Source organism: Rutilus rutilus, assembly GCF_951802725.1.
Source record: "Rutilus rutilus genome assembly, chromosome: 2".
Taxonomy (NCBI): Eukaryota; Metazoa; Chordata; class Actinopteri; order Cypriniformes; family Leuciscidae; genus Rutilus; species Rutilus rutilus.
This window is the reverse complement of record NC_140210.1, coordinates 32,702,142-32,719,236: the sequence shown is the minus strand read 5'-3', so window position 1 is coordinate 32,719,236 and position 17,095 is coordinate 32,702,142. Positions and strand designations below refer to the sequence as shown.

The window sequence follows — 17,095 nt, the reverse complement described above, 5'->3', positions numbered from 1 at the left end:
ATCGCTATTAAATCCATTCATCGCATAATAAGCTCCATTCAAATCATTTAGGTCTTCTGCAGTAAAAATGCATTGTAAATGCAAATGCAGAAAAATATAATGAGATGTCTGAGAGACAGGAGATCAAATAGTGGGTGATCTTTGAGAAATGTGTTTGTGTGTTCATCTATGATTCCGACCTTAGACCTCCAAATGCCACCAAGATCGTGACCAGCAGAAGTTTGGCTTTGTTAGTGATTTCACCCCCACAACACCTCCTACCCCTTCGGCTGGGCTGCGGGGGAGAGCGTGAGTGAAATGTAGACAGAGCAAAACACACGCAGAGGGAGAGCGAGAGATGGGCCACTCATGAAACCGTTTCCTAGGCGATGAAGACTAACTCCAAGAGGCGGTTGAGATGAAGTGGCAGGAGCTCTGCTGGAGAGGGCGAGAGTGCCGGCCAGCATCAAACATCCTACACCTGGGTAACACGCAACGCATCGACGTACAGCCTACGTTTGCTCCCACACTACGAACATATGCGTGAGTAACTTCTGTGAGTCACGCATGGCCCATTCATCTACACTGAAAAAACATTTAGAACATTAAAATAATGTTACAAATGCAAAACAATCTTATAGATAAAGTTTCTGACATAATGCTGCACAAAAGTAAAGTCCTTGAGAAAATTGCCTCATGGCTATTCATTTACAAATAGCACTGAAATGAGATCTGTAATAACATTTGCATAATTTAGATAGCTCGGTAAGTGCCTCCCTTTCATTACGGACATAATAGTACCTACATGCTTATCTTTGTTTACTCCAATAAGATGAAAATGAACACATAGCCTGTTGTATATATATAACTGGAGCCTATTCTCTGCAGAATTTTTGAAAGGGTTTCATTTATATTGAGACAGCATTGCAGCCAAATGACCACAGAAATCATATTGCGTGCCACAGACTGCCGTTAAGTCATTTTCAATGCAAGCCTGACACAGACACTGTCCATTATCATGCCCTCCATATAAATCTATAAATAGACCAGAATGTCCAGGCTTTTATTGTGTGATAATAAAACAAAACCCACAACACCTAGACCAAAAACCATGTCTGTAGGTTAGAGATTGTCACTATCAACCCAGAAACAGGTCCGCTTTTTAGAATGAAAGCACTTTAATTGGTCCAGTTCAGGCAGTTGCTGTAGGGTTCAACTGACCTAAAAGTATGTAGCCTATATATAGGTTCCAAAAAGTATTTAATATATTGAGAAATTATATTGTTTTTACTTCTTTTGAATATTGATGGAGCAGCATAATTCTGTCATGACAACTCTCAGAGTGTTTGGCATGGTAATGGATATGAGAATGAATGTTGATATATTTGGTCTTGGTTGAATAGATCTGTTATGCTGCTGCTGCTGCAGAGCAAGTACGGGATTTGCTATAACCAATACATACAGTACATGACACGCTGCTGTGAGCAATCAAGACATGTTGCTGCTGTACAATAGACCGTACATGTACATGTATTACCCATAGCAGATCAATAAAGGTGGAGCTGGGGAACACGTAACCTCATTGGCTACTGATACGGCTGGAACCAATCAGCTGTGTCCTATAGAGAATGATATGATTGCAAGCATTTGAGTTAAGGACCTATTAGCCTGTGCTATCAAGAGTTTCATTACATAACTTTGTATTTGTAAAAAGTAGAAGTTTGTTTTCAAACCTATAGATCGTTTGTTTTATTCCGAAACAGTATGTTGCATTTTCTTATTGGTACAGTTGGCTTTCACAAGGCAACCTTTCAAAGCGTACCAAAATGTGTTCACGCAAGTCTCTTGTGAGTAACTGTCCTCTTATTGGGCAGAGTTTCCTCTGCGTCACCCATCAAGATGATTGACAAGTTCGCTCCATGAGCTTATTGTGGCTTTATTTGTAACTGTTGAGACAGAAGCAAACACTAGACGAATGTAGCCGTCATTCCCGCTGTTAAATTATATGCAAATTCAAACACGCTCTCTCTGGGTCTCCCAGCGCTGTCTAGAGGTTAACGTGTTCACATAGCCTATGCCTAATCAAACAGAACCAAGGGAGAAAACACACCAGGTTCCGAAACAAACGGTCGGGTATGAAAACACACTGGGCTCGTTTGTTGCGGTCCGAGCCCTTGCTCGATTGTTCCCGGCGCCCCCCGCAGCGTTGGTCTGGTTTCACACTCAGCTTTATTCTATCGAGCCCTGGTGCGCTTGTGTGCTTCTTACGTCATCGGAAATGTGCACGGCGTGTGATAGAAAACAGAACGCGGGTCAATATGTTGTGAGTGAACAACACCGGTTTACTGTGTGTGTGTCGCATAAGGTGGCTTTCTGCTGCTTGCAAACTGACTCTTTTGAGGAGACAGTGGATTTCCATTAAATTGTTGCCCTGATTCCACGCGCTATGCGCAAATACACTGCAGGCTCACTCTCGCTCGTATCCAAGGTAAATCATCAACACTATCATCCCTTACATGTGTTTTAACTAAATACATCATAATCAGCTAAAACGCATGTGCAGGTTACTTTACTTCCTGAACAAGTGCGCACATTAATACAGTAATACTGGTCAATAAAACAAAATGCATTTGATTATAATTAACATGACAATGTGTACAAAACTAAAATAGCCTAAATTCACGTTTATTTTTACGTATTTGTCAGTTTGAGGTGTCGTTGCCATAACGTGTTGCCATGGGTTGCGTCACTTGCCTGTGTCTTGCTTCGGACTTGACTGAAGGGGTCAGTGTCCGTTTTCCAGGGTCTAAAACTCCGAAGTCGTGTGGACGGCAGGCGTAACCACCGTAGCAAAAGTTATGCGTTTTATAATGAAAATGCACTAGTGTAAACGTAGGTATTCCACAGTCTGCTCGGGAAACGATGCTCTTGAGCCAAATATGGTTCTTTCAGTGAGTATCACAAAGTTACGTCACTGGAACGTTATTTGGCATGTTGCTGCGACTAATATGGTCCTTTGATGTTATGTCCTCACAACATGCCAGTTTACATGTCTGTCCATGCAAAATTACATGACCAGACGAATTTACATTTATGAAGTGATCTGAATCTGTGTCGTTGAAACTATGTTAATTGACTACAAATTACTGCACAAAACCAGCACCAAAAGTAGCATAAAATTTATGCAGTAGCATTTAATGGTAAGTAGTATTCAAGTCACTTGTATTTAGTCTATATTGATACACCGTGGCTTTTACCATTTGATCAAACTATCATAGTTGGTTAAATGAAGCCTAGGCTTACATGATGTTTTATTAACAAAGTTCGGGAGGAGCACATTCAAATAATTGATCCAATTATCACATCATTCCAACCAGCTGTCAACAATCAGTAATCAACATGTCTATCCAATCAGCATGAGTGGAGACATATATATATATACACTCATTTGACTCACCAATGTTCCTCGACAGTTTTTCAGCATCCCTCCACCACCCTGTCTCCTCACACTCGCCTGGTTACTTCCTAACCAGCAATACGGGGGGGAGTACTCTGGGTTCGGGCCCAATATCCGAGCTCGGAGCCCTCTCCCCGGACAGCACGCCAAATATGCATACCATTTATTCTATCTAACTTATTTGTAAGTGTGAACTTGTGAAATGCATATTATGTGAAGTGTAGGCTGACAACAACACGCGAAATGGTGACGTGAAAGGACTTTATTATTTTAAAGCTACAATATGATTTTTTTTTTTGCCACTAGGGGTCGCTAACCTCTTACAATAACAAAGGCGTAGATTGATGACGCAGTGATAAGCGGAATCATGGAAATTGCTGTCATGCTGATGGATCTTATAATGGATGAGTGAAAACATTCATGTTTTTTAACATGACTGTGGTATGAACAGTCTGCTAATGAGAGACAGATATCAGCACCACACGCGAGTCTCGCAGAAATAAAGGTATGAGGACATTTCATTCTTCCAAACTACCCGCAAGTGCTGAATTACTACTCACACAGGTCAGTTTATTGTGAGGTAACGCAGCGCTGTTTCACTTGGTCTAAGGTTACACTATCATACTAAACCGCATTTGAGTGTGTTGAAAGTTATAATTAGGGATGTCCCGATCAGGTTTTTTTGCCCTCGAGTCCGAGTCCGAGTCATTTGATTTTGAGTATCTGCCGATACCGAGTCCCGATCCGATACTTAATACATAAAAAAATAAAATAAAGAAGAGCGAAAAAACAGATCCAGGATGTTCCTTATTTTTTATTTAATTCACCTTATTTTAACATTCAACAACTCTTGAGGTTTTTGTGAGGTAGCTTGAACAATCAAGTAATAAATAAATTCTTCACTTTTGGACTTTAGTGCAACAGTAAATATAAAAAAAGTCTAATATATAAACAAATAGCACCTCAACTTAAAATACCCGGCAGGCATGTAAACAAATAAAAAATAAAAGTGCTACAGTGTTTGCAAAGCCAGTAATGTGCTTTTAGGAACTGCACTCCTAACTCTTACGCCGGTTTCACACTGCACTGTTAGCAGAGCGGGCAGTGCGTATTTTTTTCGCCGCCCATGTTAACAGATTAAACCAGGCTTTAGAGCATTCACACCGCGCGCGGAGGTGGTGCGGCAGTGCGTAGCAGAGCAGAAGTGCCGCGATCGTTTCGGCGCCAAGTCTATTTTTGCAGCGCCGCTTTTGCTGAATTAAAGTGACAATACATTGATCATGGCCAAAATACACCGCAGTTTTATCCAAAAAGTGCATTGATGATATCTATTGTGTTTTAAACAGTCGATCAAATGACCAACAGCAATTTAAAAAGAAAACAAATGTCCAAAAACAAACTTGTTGCCATAACAATAAAAACAAAGATGAACCAAAAGTTCTATGAAATTATTAATAAAATAAGCTTCTTGACAAGTCTTTTCTCTTACATGCAATTGAAAACGAAAAAAAAGCAATGCCAACTTATCCATTATAGAGTAGGCCTACTCTATCTGTAGCATACACAACCCGCGGTTCAGCCGCGCGTGACAAACGCTGCCAGTGTGAAAGCAAAACGCGCGTGTCCTGCTCCTGCTCACCATATGCACTGCTCCTGCGCTGCTTATGCTCTGCTAACGCGTGCAGTGTGAAACCGGCGTAACTCTGTGCCACCGCATAACTATGTGTTAAAAAATAATGAGAATATATATACATATATATCCGAGTCCTGATCGGGAGGTAACGTCCGATTCCGATCGAGTCTGAAAACACGTGATCGGGCCCGATTTCCGATCACGTGATCGGATCGGGACATCCCTAGTTATAATGTTATTCTATATGTTAGTTTGTTTGCTATATGAGACTAGCAGTAAGCTAGATCAACATTAGAATAACATACTGATCATATTCTAACATTTCATCATGTTGAGCTATATGACATTGCTTTGTTTTATGTACATTTGCTCACCTGTCTAATAAAGTACATGCAAGAGCGGTGTCTCTGCCAAGTCGTGAAGCTCTGTCAAGTCCAAGTTTGTCGCGGAAAAGGAGCTCTCGGCATCGCGAAAACGCCACGCCGATATTGATGCTAGTTTTAGTTCTCCTTTTGTCCCAAAGTCTGCTTGCCATGATCCATAATGTTTGAATGAAACAACAGTGTGCCGCTAAACATTACGCAATTGTCCACATCTGTCGCCATGGTAACTATGGCAGTACAAGCGGAAACCAGGGATAACCCAGATATTACGTCATTGACAGGCGACAAGGGACGGGCACTTTTTAAAATTGTGAATTTCTCTGAATTTACAAATTCTTGGAAACATTTAGGATAATGAAAGTACACAACTGAAAGAAATATATAACACTGTGCAAGTGGTTTTTGGATATTTTGATACAAATTCTTACATATTGTCCCTTTATTTTAACATTTTTGATAATTATGCAACAACAGTAATAATATATAGGCTAATAGTATGTACAGTACAGGTAACATATTTTTTTTTAAGTCTCTTATGCACATCGAGCCTGCATCATTTGATCAAAAATACAGAAAAAAAATTACAATTTAAAATAACGGTTTTCTATTTTAATGTACTTTAAAATATAATTTATTTCTGTGATGCCAAGCTGAATTTTCAGCAACATTTCTCTTCAGTGTCACATGATCCTTCGGAAATCATTCTAATATGCTGATTTATTATCAATGTTGGAAAAAGCTTAATGTTTTTTTTTGGAACCTGTTATACTTTTTTCAGGATTCATTGATGAATAAAAAGTAAAAAAGAACAGCATTTAATTAAAATAGAAATTATTTTATAAGTCTTTACTATCACTTTTTATTAATTTAGGCCTAACACAGTATTGCTGAATAAAAGTATTAATTTATTTCAAAAAAGAAAAATACTGACCCTGAAATTACTGAAATTACTGAACTTTTGAACGGTAGTTTATATTGGTACAAATTTTTAAACTCAGAATCCTGAAAAAGTATCAAAGGTTATAAGTATATTAAAATAGAAAACCATTCTTTTAAATTGTTGTAATATTTTACAATATTACTGTTTTTTTCTGTATTTTTCATCAAATAAATGCAACCTTGGTGAGCATATATATATATATATATATATATATATATATATATATATATATATATATATATATATGCCCCTTTTTTATATTTGAGCCCCTGCCCCTGAGGAACTCTTTCCTGGTTCACATTAGCGATTTTTACATGCCCCGTTCAGAACTAAACTGCCAGTGTGAAAGCGCGCTTAAACTCATGTAACTATAAAGGGAGTCAGGGGGGCTAAAGGTTCACAGAGGACTATTGAGATCATGTAAATATAGGGGCAATACTGATATGGAAAATGCAAATATCTTGATATAACATGATAGTTTAGGTAGGTCACACTATGACCTGCACCATCTTTCTCATTTCCCATTTATAATCAAATACTCTTCACCCTGCCACATCTTTAATTACTTAATCTGCAAATCTTTTCCTCTAAAAAGCCCATAGAGACTAGGCTCTACGATTCCCTAAGGACAGTATAAGCACTCTCCTGAATCTGACTGTGATTGCATCAAACAGTTCTTCTATGATATAGCCTAACAAAGATGACACTTTCCTACCTTAAAACAAACTGATTCATACAACTAACTTTTGAGTATCAGACTAACCACTTCAGCAAATGGCAGCAAATGTTGGTTTGGTGGGTGATGTGATGTTTGTTTACAACATCAACTTTATCTAGTCTCATCCATGCTAAAATATTGTATTAGAGCTCAATGAAAATGAACTGTATAGGCTACATCTTGGGGCTCCAATAACTTGGGGACTTTTACCTCAAATACTGTGCTTGCACGTATTTGGCTGTTCCTGAATAACAAAGTCCTAATTTTAAGAATCCAAAAATATGACAGTTTCAGGGATTCTTATTAGCTACATAAATCCACAATGTTTTATAAATAATAACCATATGTTCTAGTTCAAATTGCCTCCAAACTAGCCTTTACGCATTGTCTGCAATGTACTCATAGATCAGACATTGCAACAAACAGGTGTTTAGGAAAGTACTGTGTTTTTTTCTTTTTCTTTCTTGTTGCTATTGAGTGTTTTGGCAGAAAATAACATCAAAAGGGCGTATAGACCCGCTGTACCCTATCATGAAAAAGATGGAAGACAATAGCAGCCATGTCTCTTATTGTCTGCAGCACCAAAACAAAAGCACCAAAGCTTTTCATAAAACAGCCCATGCAGCTGGAGCTAACTTGAGTGAACTTTAAAGCAATGAGAAAGTTTACATTTAGAAGGTAAATAAATCAAGAGACACATAGGCTACTGCCCTAAGAAAGTGATCATATTTAATGTTTTGTTAAAGCTTCGTGTATTAACTGTCAGCATTGGTTTGCAGCAGAGATGAAACATGATCTAAGTGCAGCAGTCTTTATTTCGAAATAAACTCCAATATTCACAAAACAGAATATTAGGAATAGGAACAAGGATCAGGAACAGAACAGAACAGAACTAACTGAGAACTGAAAGACACAGCACAGACAGCAAAGGAGAGGAGCTAATTAACTAAACACACCTGAACAGAACTAAACCAATCAGTGACCCTGGTGACAAAACATGCTGGGAAAGCGAGAGAACTGAACTAATTAACAAACTGAAAACCAACCTAGAAACACAGATGAGCACAACAGATCAAAAATCAACTCTAAACGTGAACATACAAAACACAAAACGTGACATTAACAATGCAAATGTTACTGATTCCCAGCTTTTTGTCTTGCGTATCTTGGCCAATATTAAAAAAAAAAAATTATGCAAGTGTATTGCACCACACAAATACAGAGCCAATACTTAGAATTATGATGATTATTTCCCTGAAACTAAACGACATTTTTTTTTTTTACGCACTGACAGCCATATAAATTTAATTGTAGGTTTTACAAAGCAAACAATCAACTAATGTCATGCTACTGCTATAAGAAACTTACTACAGTAAGTACTGCCATACAGTCCCACCCTCTCTGCATGGGGCCTAAAGAGGATAAAAAAGATTGGGGATTCTACATATCTAATCTTTTCCTGTCCATGAGGATCTTCACATGCAGAGGTTGTTTTTTTCCTGTCAGATACACTATGACCTGCACCATCTTTCTCATTTCCCATTTATAATCAAATACTCATCACCCTGCCACATCTTCAATTACTTAATCAGCAAATCTTTTCCTCTAAAAAGCCCATAGAGACTAGGCTCTACAATTCCCTAAGGACAGTATAAGCACTCTCCTGAATCTGACTGTGATTGCATCAAACAGTTCTTCTATGATATAGCCTAACAAAGATGACACTTTCCTACCTTAAAACAAACTGATTCATACAACCAATTCAACGAACACACAAATAGACTAACTAACATGAATAGTGCATGAGGTCTCATCACTTGTTCCATAAGTGGGGCAACGTGTCAAGTGGATATCTATGATGATCTGCATGGCTCCATGTCGAATCGCACCTGTCTCAAGAAGCCTGAGTCCTGCTTGTCCTGCATCTTGGCAAGAGAAGCTGATTATGTATCTAGTTTCTCACTGGGTCTAATCTGCCCAGCACTGTCTGCTCATAATCATAATGAAATCTGTGATGAGGCATAATAGACCACTGTCAGCACTAACAGCCTCTTGTGCATTCCCACAATGACAGTCCACCTGGAGTTCTCCCAAATCACACTAAAAAGTTACAGTACAAACAGCACAAAATAATCAGAATACTAGCCTATTTGTGTCTGCTTTTTAACGGCAGTTGTGAATTAAATAACTCTCAGTACATGTATTTCAATAGGAAAGAAAGGACGTGAAACACCATTCTAGGTTCTTTACAGTGCCAATTTTTGTTCTGCACCGAATGTACGGACAACGATGAGAACAGTGCGTTAGCAGGGTTGACAAAGTATTTTTTTTTAAAGCAGCACATGTATCCAAATGTCTCGCTCTGTGGGAAATGTAGCGAACATTGCGTTGAAAACAGGAGTGAAACGTGAGCATGAAGCTCGCTTACCTCTCCCGATGTCCGTTGGATGGACAGCGACTTGGTGCTGAGATTAGGTGTATCGCTGACGGAGAAACACTCGCTTCATGTAGTTTGGTAACGCTGCTTCCGAGTCATTGCGACGATTGGGCCATTTCAAACTGACGTCACACGCTGTCCCTGTTTTTGAACGCTGATTGGTCATTTTATTAATCAATCAAAGCAAATCATAGATAATCCATGTAATCTTCACTCGGGGAGGTGCTCAGGTGCCTGTGCTTTCTTGTATTTGTAGTCCAAACGGTTGGTCACCTAATTGTTGAAACAAAACAAAACAAAGGCATTTTTGTGAAATATGGCAACCGTTCAATGAAACTGCTTGCGGCTGACATATTTGTCTGTGAGGGGTGTGCAAGGCAGGGAGTATGATGCATTATTAATCTACCAGCCTTTTCACACAGAGATTCAGTTTCATTTGCGGACTTTCACCCCATGCATGTTATCGCTTTCTGCGCAACACATTGGCAATAATAACCCTTAACGGTATTGGATAGCCTATCCGCTTTATTGTGACTGCGTATAAAAGGCGTATCATGTAGCCTACTGCTAAAAAAGACAATAAAGAGTCCATTCAGTTATTCAAATTCAGAGTGCAACTCCTGTAATCTACCAGCAGAGGGAACTGCTAACCTTGTTCATATCGTTTTGTGAGCCATAGGCTACACATCAAGGTGTGTACGGAGTAAATACGATGCAATAAAAAAGAAACGGATATTGTCGAATTAAACACACATAACACTGCATGTAGGCTAAGGCTTATATACCTAGGACACCGGCTTCCCACGGGCATGGAAAAACCGGAATTATAACCTGGAAAAATAATGAATTCAGCAATGTCATGAAAATAGCGTTTTTTTTTGTTCAAGTTATGCTCAGTTTTAGGCCTGTATATTTAATCGATAAGAGAATGTTGTTACCACGACAAAATGATCCTGTTGCGATAGCAATTAATATGGCATGGCCAAAAAAAAAAAAAAAAAAAACGCCAAACCGTTGCACTTGAGTAGGCCTATCTAGGCTACAGTTAGTCGTGATGCCTATGATGGCTGAATGGTTAACTACATTTGCTTGAAGGAAAAATAAATATGGAACTTTATGGCCTACATAAATAAAGAAGTAAATTGTTAAATAATTACAGAATTAATAATAAACTTTCCTAAAATGTGAGTTTGTTTATTTATTTATTTAGACTTTTATACCATACGAAGCAATACAATCAAATTTATTGTAACTTATTATACATTATAATTTATTAGTTTATATAAGAGACTCGAGCAATCTCAGTTGTAAAATAATATAGGCTATTTAAAATCTATTTTGGAATTATTATTATTATTATTATTATTTTGCTTTTAGGCCTTGCTAAAATGTATTTATGTTCATGAAATTGATCAAACAATATGCCATTGATTGATAAGTTTCCCCGTCCGTTTGTGATCGTGACGTCACTGCATTAATATACGGACGAACGCGCTACCAGCTCCCTGCGTCTAACTCTTGAACTGGACTTTTCCAGCGGTGTCGAGTCTTAAACATGGGTAAGTCATTGCTTTGTCGTTTTAACGGAGATCGAGAAGACGACTTCAAAAAGTCGCCGAGGAGAACTGAGGTGTGTGAAGTGCAAGTACGACAACTCAGTAGGGGGAATGACAGAATGTTAAGGTTTAGCTAAGTTTGTTTCTATTGCATGTAAACATATTGTCATCCCATCACAGCTTCGGCCGCTATGTGATGCAACTGTTTTGATTCAACAAGTTTCTATTTACTAAGAGAAAGAGCTGAGAGTGTTTCATTCACAAAGCAAGCTTAAATATACTAAAATAATAGCTTACTGAAAAATTGCAATGTTTGTAATACTTATTTGCATATTGTTTCGAATCTGTATGACTCTCTATCACACAGCCTCAGTCACCGTACACTTTCATGCATATTTTCTTAATACATTGAAAGTGAATGGTGACTGTCATTCTGTAACATTTCTTCTTGTGCTCATTCGAAAAATTCATACATGGTTGAAACAATATAAGAGTATGTAGTCAGTAAATGATTGATTTTTCATGTGTTTTCTGGGGGGGGGGGGGGGGGGGGGGGGATTTATTACTTTTAAGAAGAGGAAACATATGAGGCATATGCACTTTATTAATCATAGTAATTTATACAATCACATTAAAATTGTATCCCTTTTTCAGTCTGCTATGGTGTAAGCATTGTATGTGGTATAAGCAAACACACAAACATTAAGTAGGCTGGCTGTTTGCCTATAAGCTCATAATCAGATAATGGTGATTTTACTGTACCTGGTGCAGACATCTGTGCCTTTTAATGCCGTTCAGACATTGAGTTTGCAGCAACATATTACAAACTACTTCCAAATGGTCGACAGACTATAGTGTTCTCAACTTTTTATCAGTGAACAGACACAAATTGACAAGTTTCCATACATTCCTTATTTTTTTTATTTTTTTTAAATTATGATTACCAAAGCTATGTAAACATGACAGAGGAAGATACTTATTGTCAGGAAACCTCATAAAAAAAATACAGGAAACCTTAGCATCACAAAACAAGTGAAAATAGATGTGCAGAAAGTTTCCTCACTTATCAAATGCACATTGTTTGTAATGTGCAGCAGTACTACTACTGACCAACTGCTACAGAATCAATCACAGCTCCTTTAAAACTTTTAGACCTGCTTCATTGCACAAATTGAATAGGCTCGATTTTTTTTTCTAGGCACAAAACATTTTGTTCTTATTATGTGTGTTTTAGATCTGGGTCTTGGCATTTGAAAAGCACTGCTGTTTTGGGGCTTTCACTTCATGCTCTGTTTACCAGTTATAGTTGGAATATGAAAAATGACAACACTCGTTTGTGCTGAAAAAAGACAGACTTTGTTGAAGCTCTCATTCATGGTGCTTGCTGATGGCCTGTCCCCTCTGTGTTCTCTCTAATATATGCATGGAGTCACATGAGGGATAAATAGCCACATTATGTCTCTCTGTTAGCCGCCTCCAAACATTCTCTTCTTGTGTGGGGGGCCTTTGATAATCCTGACAAGCGCCTCTGTTTTAGTGAGACTGCCCTCCCCTCCCACCACCCTGTTCTCACTCTCCTTTCACTGGTTGTCGGGTCAGTCTAATGAGCAGAACATGGGTTTGGGTTTATGGGGTTCAGGGACTTAAAGCTGGAATGCTGTCTCCTAGGCTGCACCCATGTCCTGTTACAGATGTCCAGTTGAAAGGTCAGCCAGTGCCTTTGGCGTGTGTATGTGTTTTTGTGTGAGGGTACAAGTGCAACGTGTGCCACTGCCACACCGACATCTTTTAAAATGAGGCGGTAGCAGAAACCAAGAGTCTGTATTATTGCCCATATGGTGATGAAGAGGAAGCTCAATATGTTTGTGAACGTATATCGTCTTCACGACGCAGCTGTTCAATTACTGTTTTGAATCACTGAAACAGTGCAGTGCTGGTAACATGGTAAAATGGTAAATGGTATTTAAATGGTATTTAAGTTTTTCAAAACCAAATCAACATGAATACAAAGATACATGAGTATGTTTAAATATGAAAGATTGTTTTAAACTAGATTTTAATTAAATTGTTTATTTTAGACACTCATATATGTGCATTGAGCCAATTAAAAGGAGCAAAGTTTTGCAGAAAACTAACAGAAATTGCTGATTTATGTGCATATTTTAACTTATTTTAATATATTCACTCAGCTGGTGAACTTAAAGGGATAGGTCACCTAGAAAATGAACATTTTGTCATTAATTACTCACTCTCACATCGTTCCAGAGTTCATCTTCGGAACACAAATGAAGATATTTTTGATGAAATCTGAGAGTTTTCTGTACCTCCATAGACAGATACGCAACAGACACTTTGACGCTTCAAAAAGTTCAGAAGAGATCATAAAACTCATCACAAAAAATTTTTTTTGAAGGCACTTGATCGCTTTATATGATGAACAGATGTAATTTAGGCTTTTGCTCGCATATAAACCTTGTTCAGCGAACATAAACAGAAGCTCAACCGAACCTGCTTGACACACGAGAACAAACCTCATTGGTCCTTGTGGAAGCCCTAATGTCCTAGCCTGGCTCCGCCCTCCTACGTACTTCCGCTCAATTTCATTTTCCTTCAGTAACTCCGTCTGGGATTGTGATGTATTCTTTGGTTTTCTCCGATCAATTTTTAACCGGTCCAATCAGCGAACAGAGGGAGTGGCTGAGAACGATGACGTTGAGATCGTGCGCTAGTTTGAGTTGACATACGTCACGACCAAACGTTAGCAATTGGTTATGGCAGATCCAGAGTGACTCTGGTCAGATCCAATAGTTTTAAACTTCAACAGAGTACTACAAGGAAGTTAACGCTTGTCAATGGAGAGAGGCCAGACTCTCTGTACAAATGAAATGTACGAGAGTCTGGTAGAACCAGGCTACTAATGTGCTGCGTAACACATGAGAATGAACCTCGTTGGTTCTTGTGGAAGCTCGAACGTGCTGCTTAACATGAGAATGAACCTCATTGGTTCTTGTGATGTTCAAAAGTGGATGCGTAACACACGAGAATGAACCTCATTGGTTCTTGCACGTCAAGCAAACATGCTTGAGCTTCCGTTTACCACAATTGATGTGTTGAGTTGATGAATGTTTAGGTGAATAAAAGCTTATCTGTTCATCATACTGTATAAAGGCGATTGTGTCTCTTCAGAAAATTTTAGACTAAACCGTTCAATTCATATAAGTTTTACTACCTCTTAATGAGCCTTTTGAAGTGTCAAATGTGTGGAGGGACAGACATTTGTGTTTTGTGTTTTCCGAAGATGAATGAAAGCCTTATGTTGGGGTGAACTAACCCTTTAAAGATCAGTTCACACCAAGAACGATAACAAAAAAGTAAAAAAAAAATCAGTTAGAACTACAATGACATAGAGGAACAGAGGAACAGTCACTTACAGAGCAGTGAGAGCAAAATCAATCTTCCTTTAAAATGTGCTGTGAGAATGTAACTGCAGAAGTGTGCATTAAACATAACATCGCCGTTACGCTAATATATAGTAGTTATCATTGTTATCTTTTTTGTTGTTAGTGTGAAAGGGCCTTAAGGCATGGAAAATCCATTGTTCCCTAATAGAAGAAGTGACTGTGTGGATATGGTTGCCCTTTCTTCCACTATTTCCTGTATGGAATGACAAAGTGAAAATTTCAAAAACAGACAATATATCCTCAAAGCTGGCCAAATCTGTGAAAACTATCCTACAAACCTGTATTTTCCTTTCTTTTTCCTCTTCTGAGACATGCCGTTTAACATTTTCCAAAGGAATAATAAACAGTCTTCACTCTTCAGAAGAGATGGAAGTTCAGTTAGGTTTGAACCACCCTCACATTTCCCTGTTTTCATTCCCCCTTCTGAGACTGAGGTTTTGATTTATTCTGGTTGAAAACAAATCTGCTGGCACATGCAATCACAGCAGTGGATCTTGAGGCTGTGAGTGATTTCTGTAGTGCAGTAAGAACCTTCCTCTTGAAATCCACCCACTGGTAGTTTAAGAGGAAGATCTGGAATTTCTGTGTCCCTGAGCAGCATTTAAACACCATGATCCCAGACCAGAATACAGGAAAATTGGGGAATGTGTTTGATAAAATTGTATTAAATAGACAAGTGACTATAAGCTCAGACTTGCACATGAATGTGGCTTTTTATAGTGTCCTAATAGCCATAGATCTTCTAAAATCATGCTCTTAAAAAGCATCACCTCTGAGGAGAACATAAGACAAAAATACATACATTTATTGATTAAACCCTGAGGGGGAACTGTAGGGAACTTAAGTCATTTTAAGAACTTTAGACACTTACGCAACTCTAAACCAGTAAAATAATAGTAGACATATCATGGCCTGCGGTGAATTCCCACAGTCTGTCAGTCTAGTGATGCAAGCCTTTAGTGGAAACTAGACCCTGGAGCAGTATCATATGCTAATGGGAAATACAGACACCTGTGCTGGGATCGCATAAGTCTTTTGCTCAGTAGTATTACGGTTAGTTACTGGTTTTAGTTTATGGCCAAAATAAATCAAATTTCAATGAGATGAAGATTGTTTTAAAGGAAACTCCATGCCAAAATGCACAGTGTAGTCGGTTGTATTGTTTTCTTTTATTGTATCCTGTTGTTCCATGTATCTTCTAGTTTTGGTATTTCTGATCTTAAAGGCTTTGGGTATAGCCAAGTATATTGTGCCCACTGTATTGTGACCAGGGCTCTATTAAATCCCCTGTGGAATCCAAGCAATGTGACGCAACCAACCTGACCTTTCAGTACAATAGCTACTGTAGCAACGCTCAGGGTCAGTTAAGTAACAAACACAATGGCAGATGTCGAAATTAAAGCTTCACATCTTGGGTCAGTGTTTAAACCAGTCCACAGATGAACAGTTATTCTTTAGTTTATGCTTGGGTCATATGTGCTTTTGAATTTCATTCTATCTACATACAGTATATAATCTACATTTCATTATTTATCTCCACGTACTACATAGGGTACAACAGGGCTAAAGGTGCAACGGGGTAAAAGGCACATTTGATTTAATTTCCTCTAAACCACTAGATGGCACAATAACTTGCCACAGCACTTTCCAAAACATCCGCTTTTAAAGATGCAGGTGGAATTTTGGCTGATCCTTGACACGATCCCGGGCAGCAGTGCAACGTTGATTCTGTGTTAGTTTGATCAAATATTTGATGTTTTTTAAAAAAAATGTTGTAGATTTATGTAGCAAATGAGAATCGCTAAAATTATTGAATATATATATATATATAGACAAAGGTCTTGTTAATGATTTTCAGTTTTGTTCTAATTAAAACAACAGTTTTTCAATAATGGAAGAATATGTAAAAGTATGGTATTTGGGATAAAAGGCGCCCCTGCTGTTGGTGAAAGGCACAATAATAAACAGCTGGCTGACTTTTCCAGTTGTGTATATATATATACAACTATACAAAAAAATTATTACAAAAAGGCAATGTCTTTTGTTAATTTTTAGACAAGTGATTTATCAATTTAACTGTGACAGTCGACTTGAAAACAAGTAACACATAATTTTTCTCATTTAAATCTAATTTCATTTCTATTGGCCAGGTGACATAAGGCAGTGGTTTTCAACCTCTCCTGCAGGGACCACTTGATAGGCCATGTTTCTGTTTTAACCCTGGAATGGCACACCTGATTCAATTAATGAGTAGTTTTTAGAGTAGGAAGAGTAGGAATTAGTCAATTAATCAATTAGTCAACTACTCATTAAGCCTTGAATAAACTGAATCAGGTGTGCCATTTCAGGGTTAAAACAGAAACATGGCCTATCAGGGGGTCCCTGCAGGAGAGGTTGAAAACCACTGACATAGGGATACATTTTTATATATATATATATATATATATATATATATATATATATATATATATATATATATATATATATATATATATATATATATATATATTGATTGATTGATTGATTGATTG

At 38.0% G+C, this 17,095-nt stretch overlaps 2 protein-coding genes across 5 annotated transcripts in view; one reads left to right on the top strand and one right to left on the bottom strand.

Moving 5' to 3' along the window:
- Positions 1–9,640, bottom strand: part of wdr17 (WD repeat domain 17) — a 37,126-nt gene extending 27,486 nt beyond the window's left edge. For all 3 annotated transcript variants that reach the window (XM_084402023.1, XM_084402025.1, XM_084402024.1), the window contains exon 1: positions 9,539–9,640. The gene's annotated coding sequence lies outside the window, so the exon portion shown is untranslated. The remainder of the gene's footprint in view (positions 1–9,538) is intronic.
- A 1,369-nt stretch (positions 9,641–11,009) lies between these two features.
- The window catches only part of gpm6ab (glycoprotein M6Ab), a 62,616-nt gene continuing 56,530 nt past the window's right edge, over positions 11,010–17,095 (top strand). For both annotated transcript variants that reach the window (XM_084390241.1, XM_084390243.1), the window contains exon 1: positions 11,010–11,106. In XM_084390241.1, the coding sequence (XP_084246367.1) occupies positions 11,103–11,106 (4 nt within the window). In that variant the 5' untranslated portion in view covers positions 11,010–11,102. The remainder of the gene's footprint in view (positions 11,107–17,095) is intronic.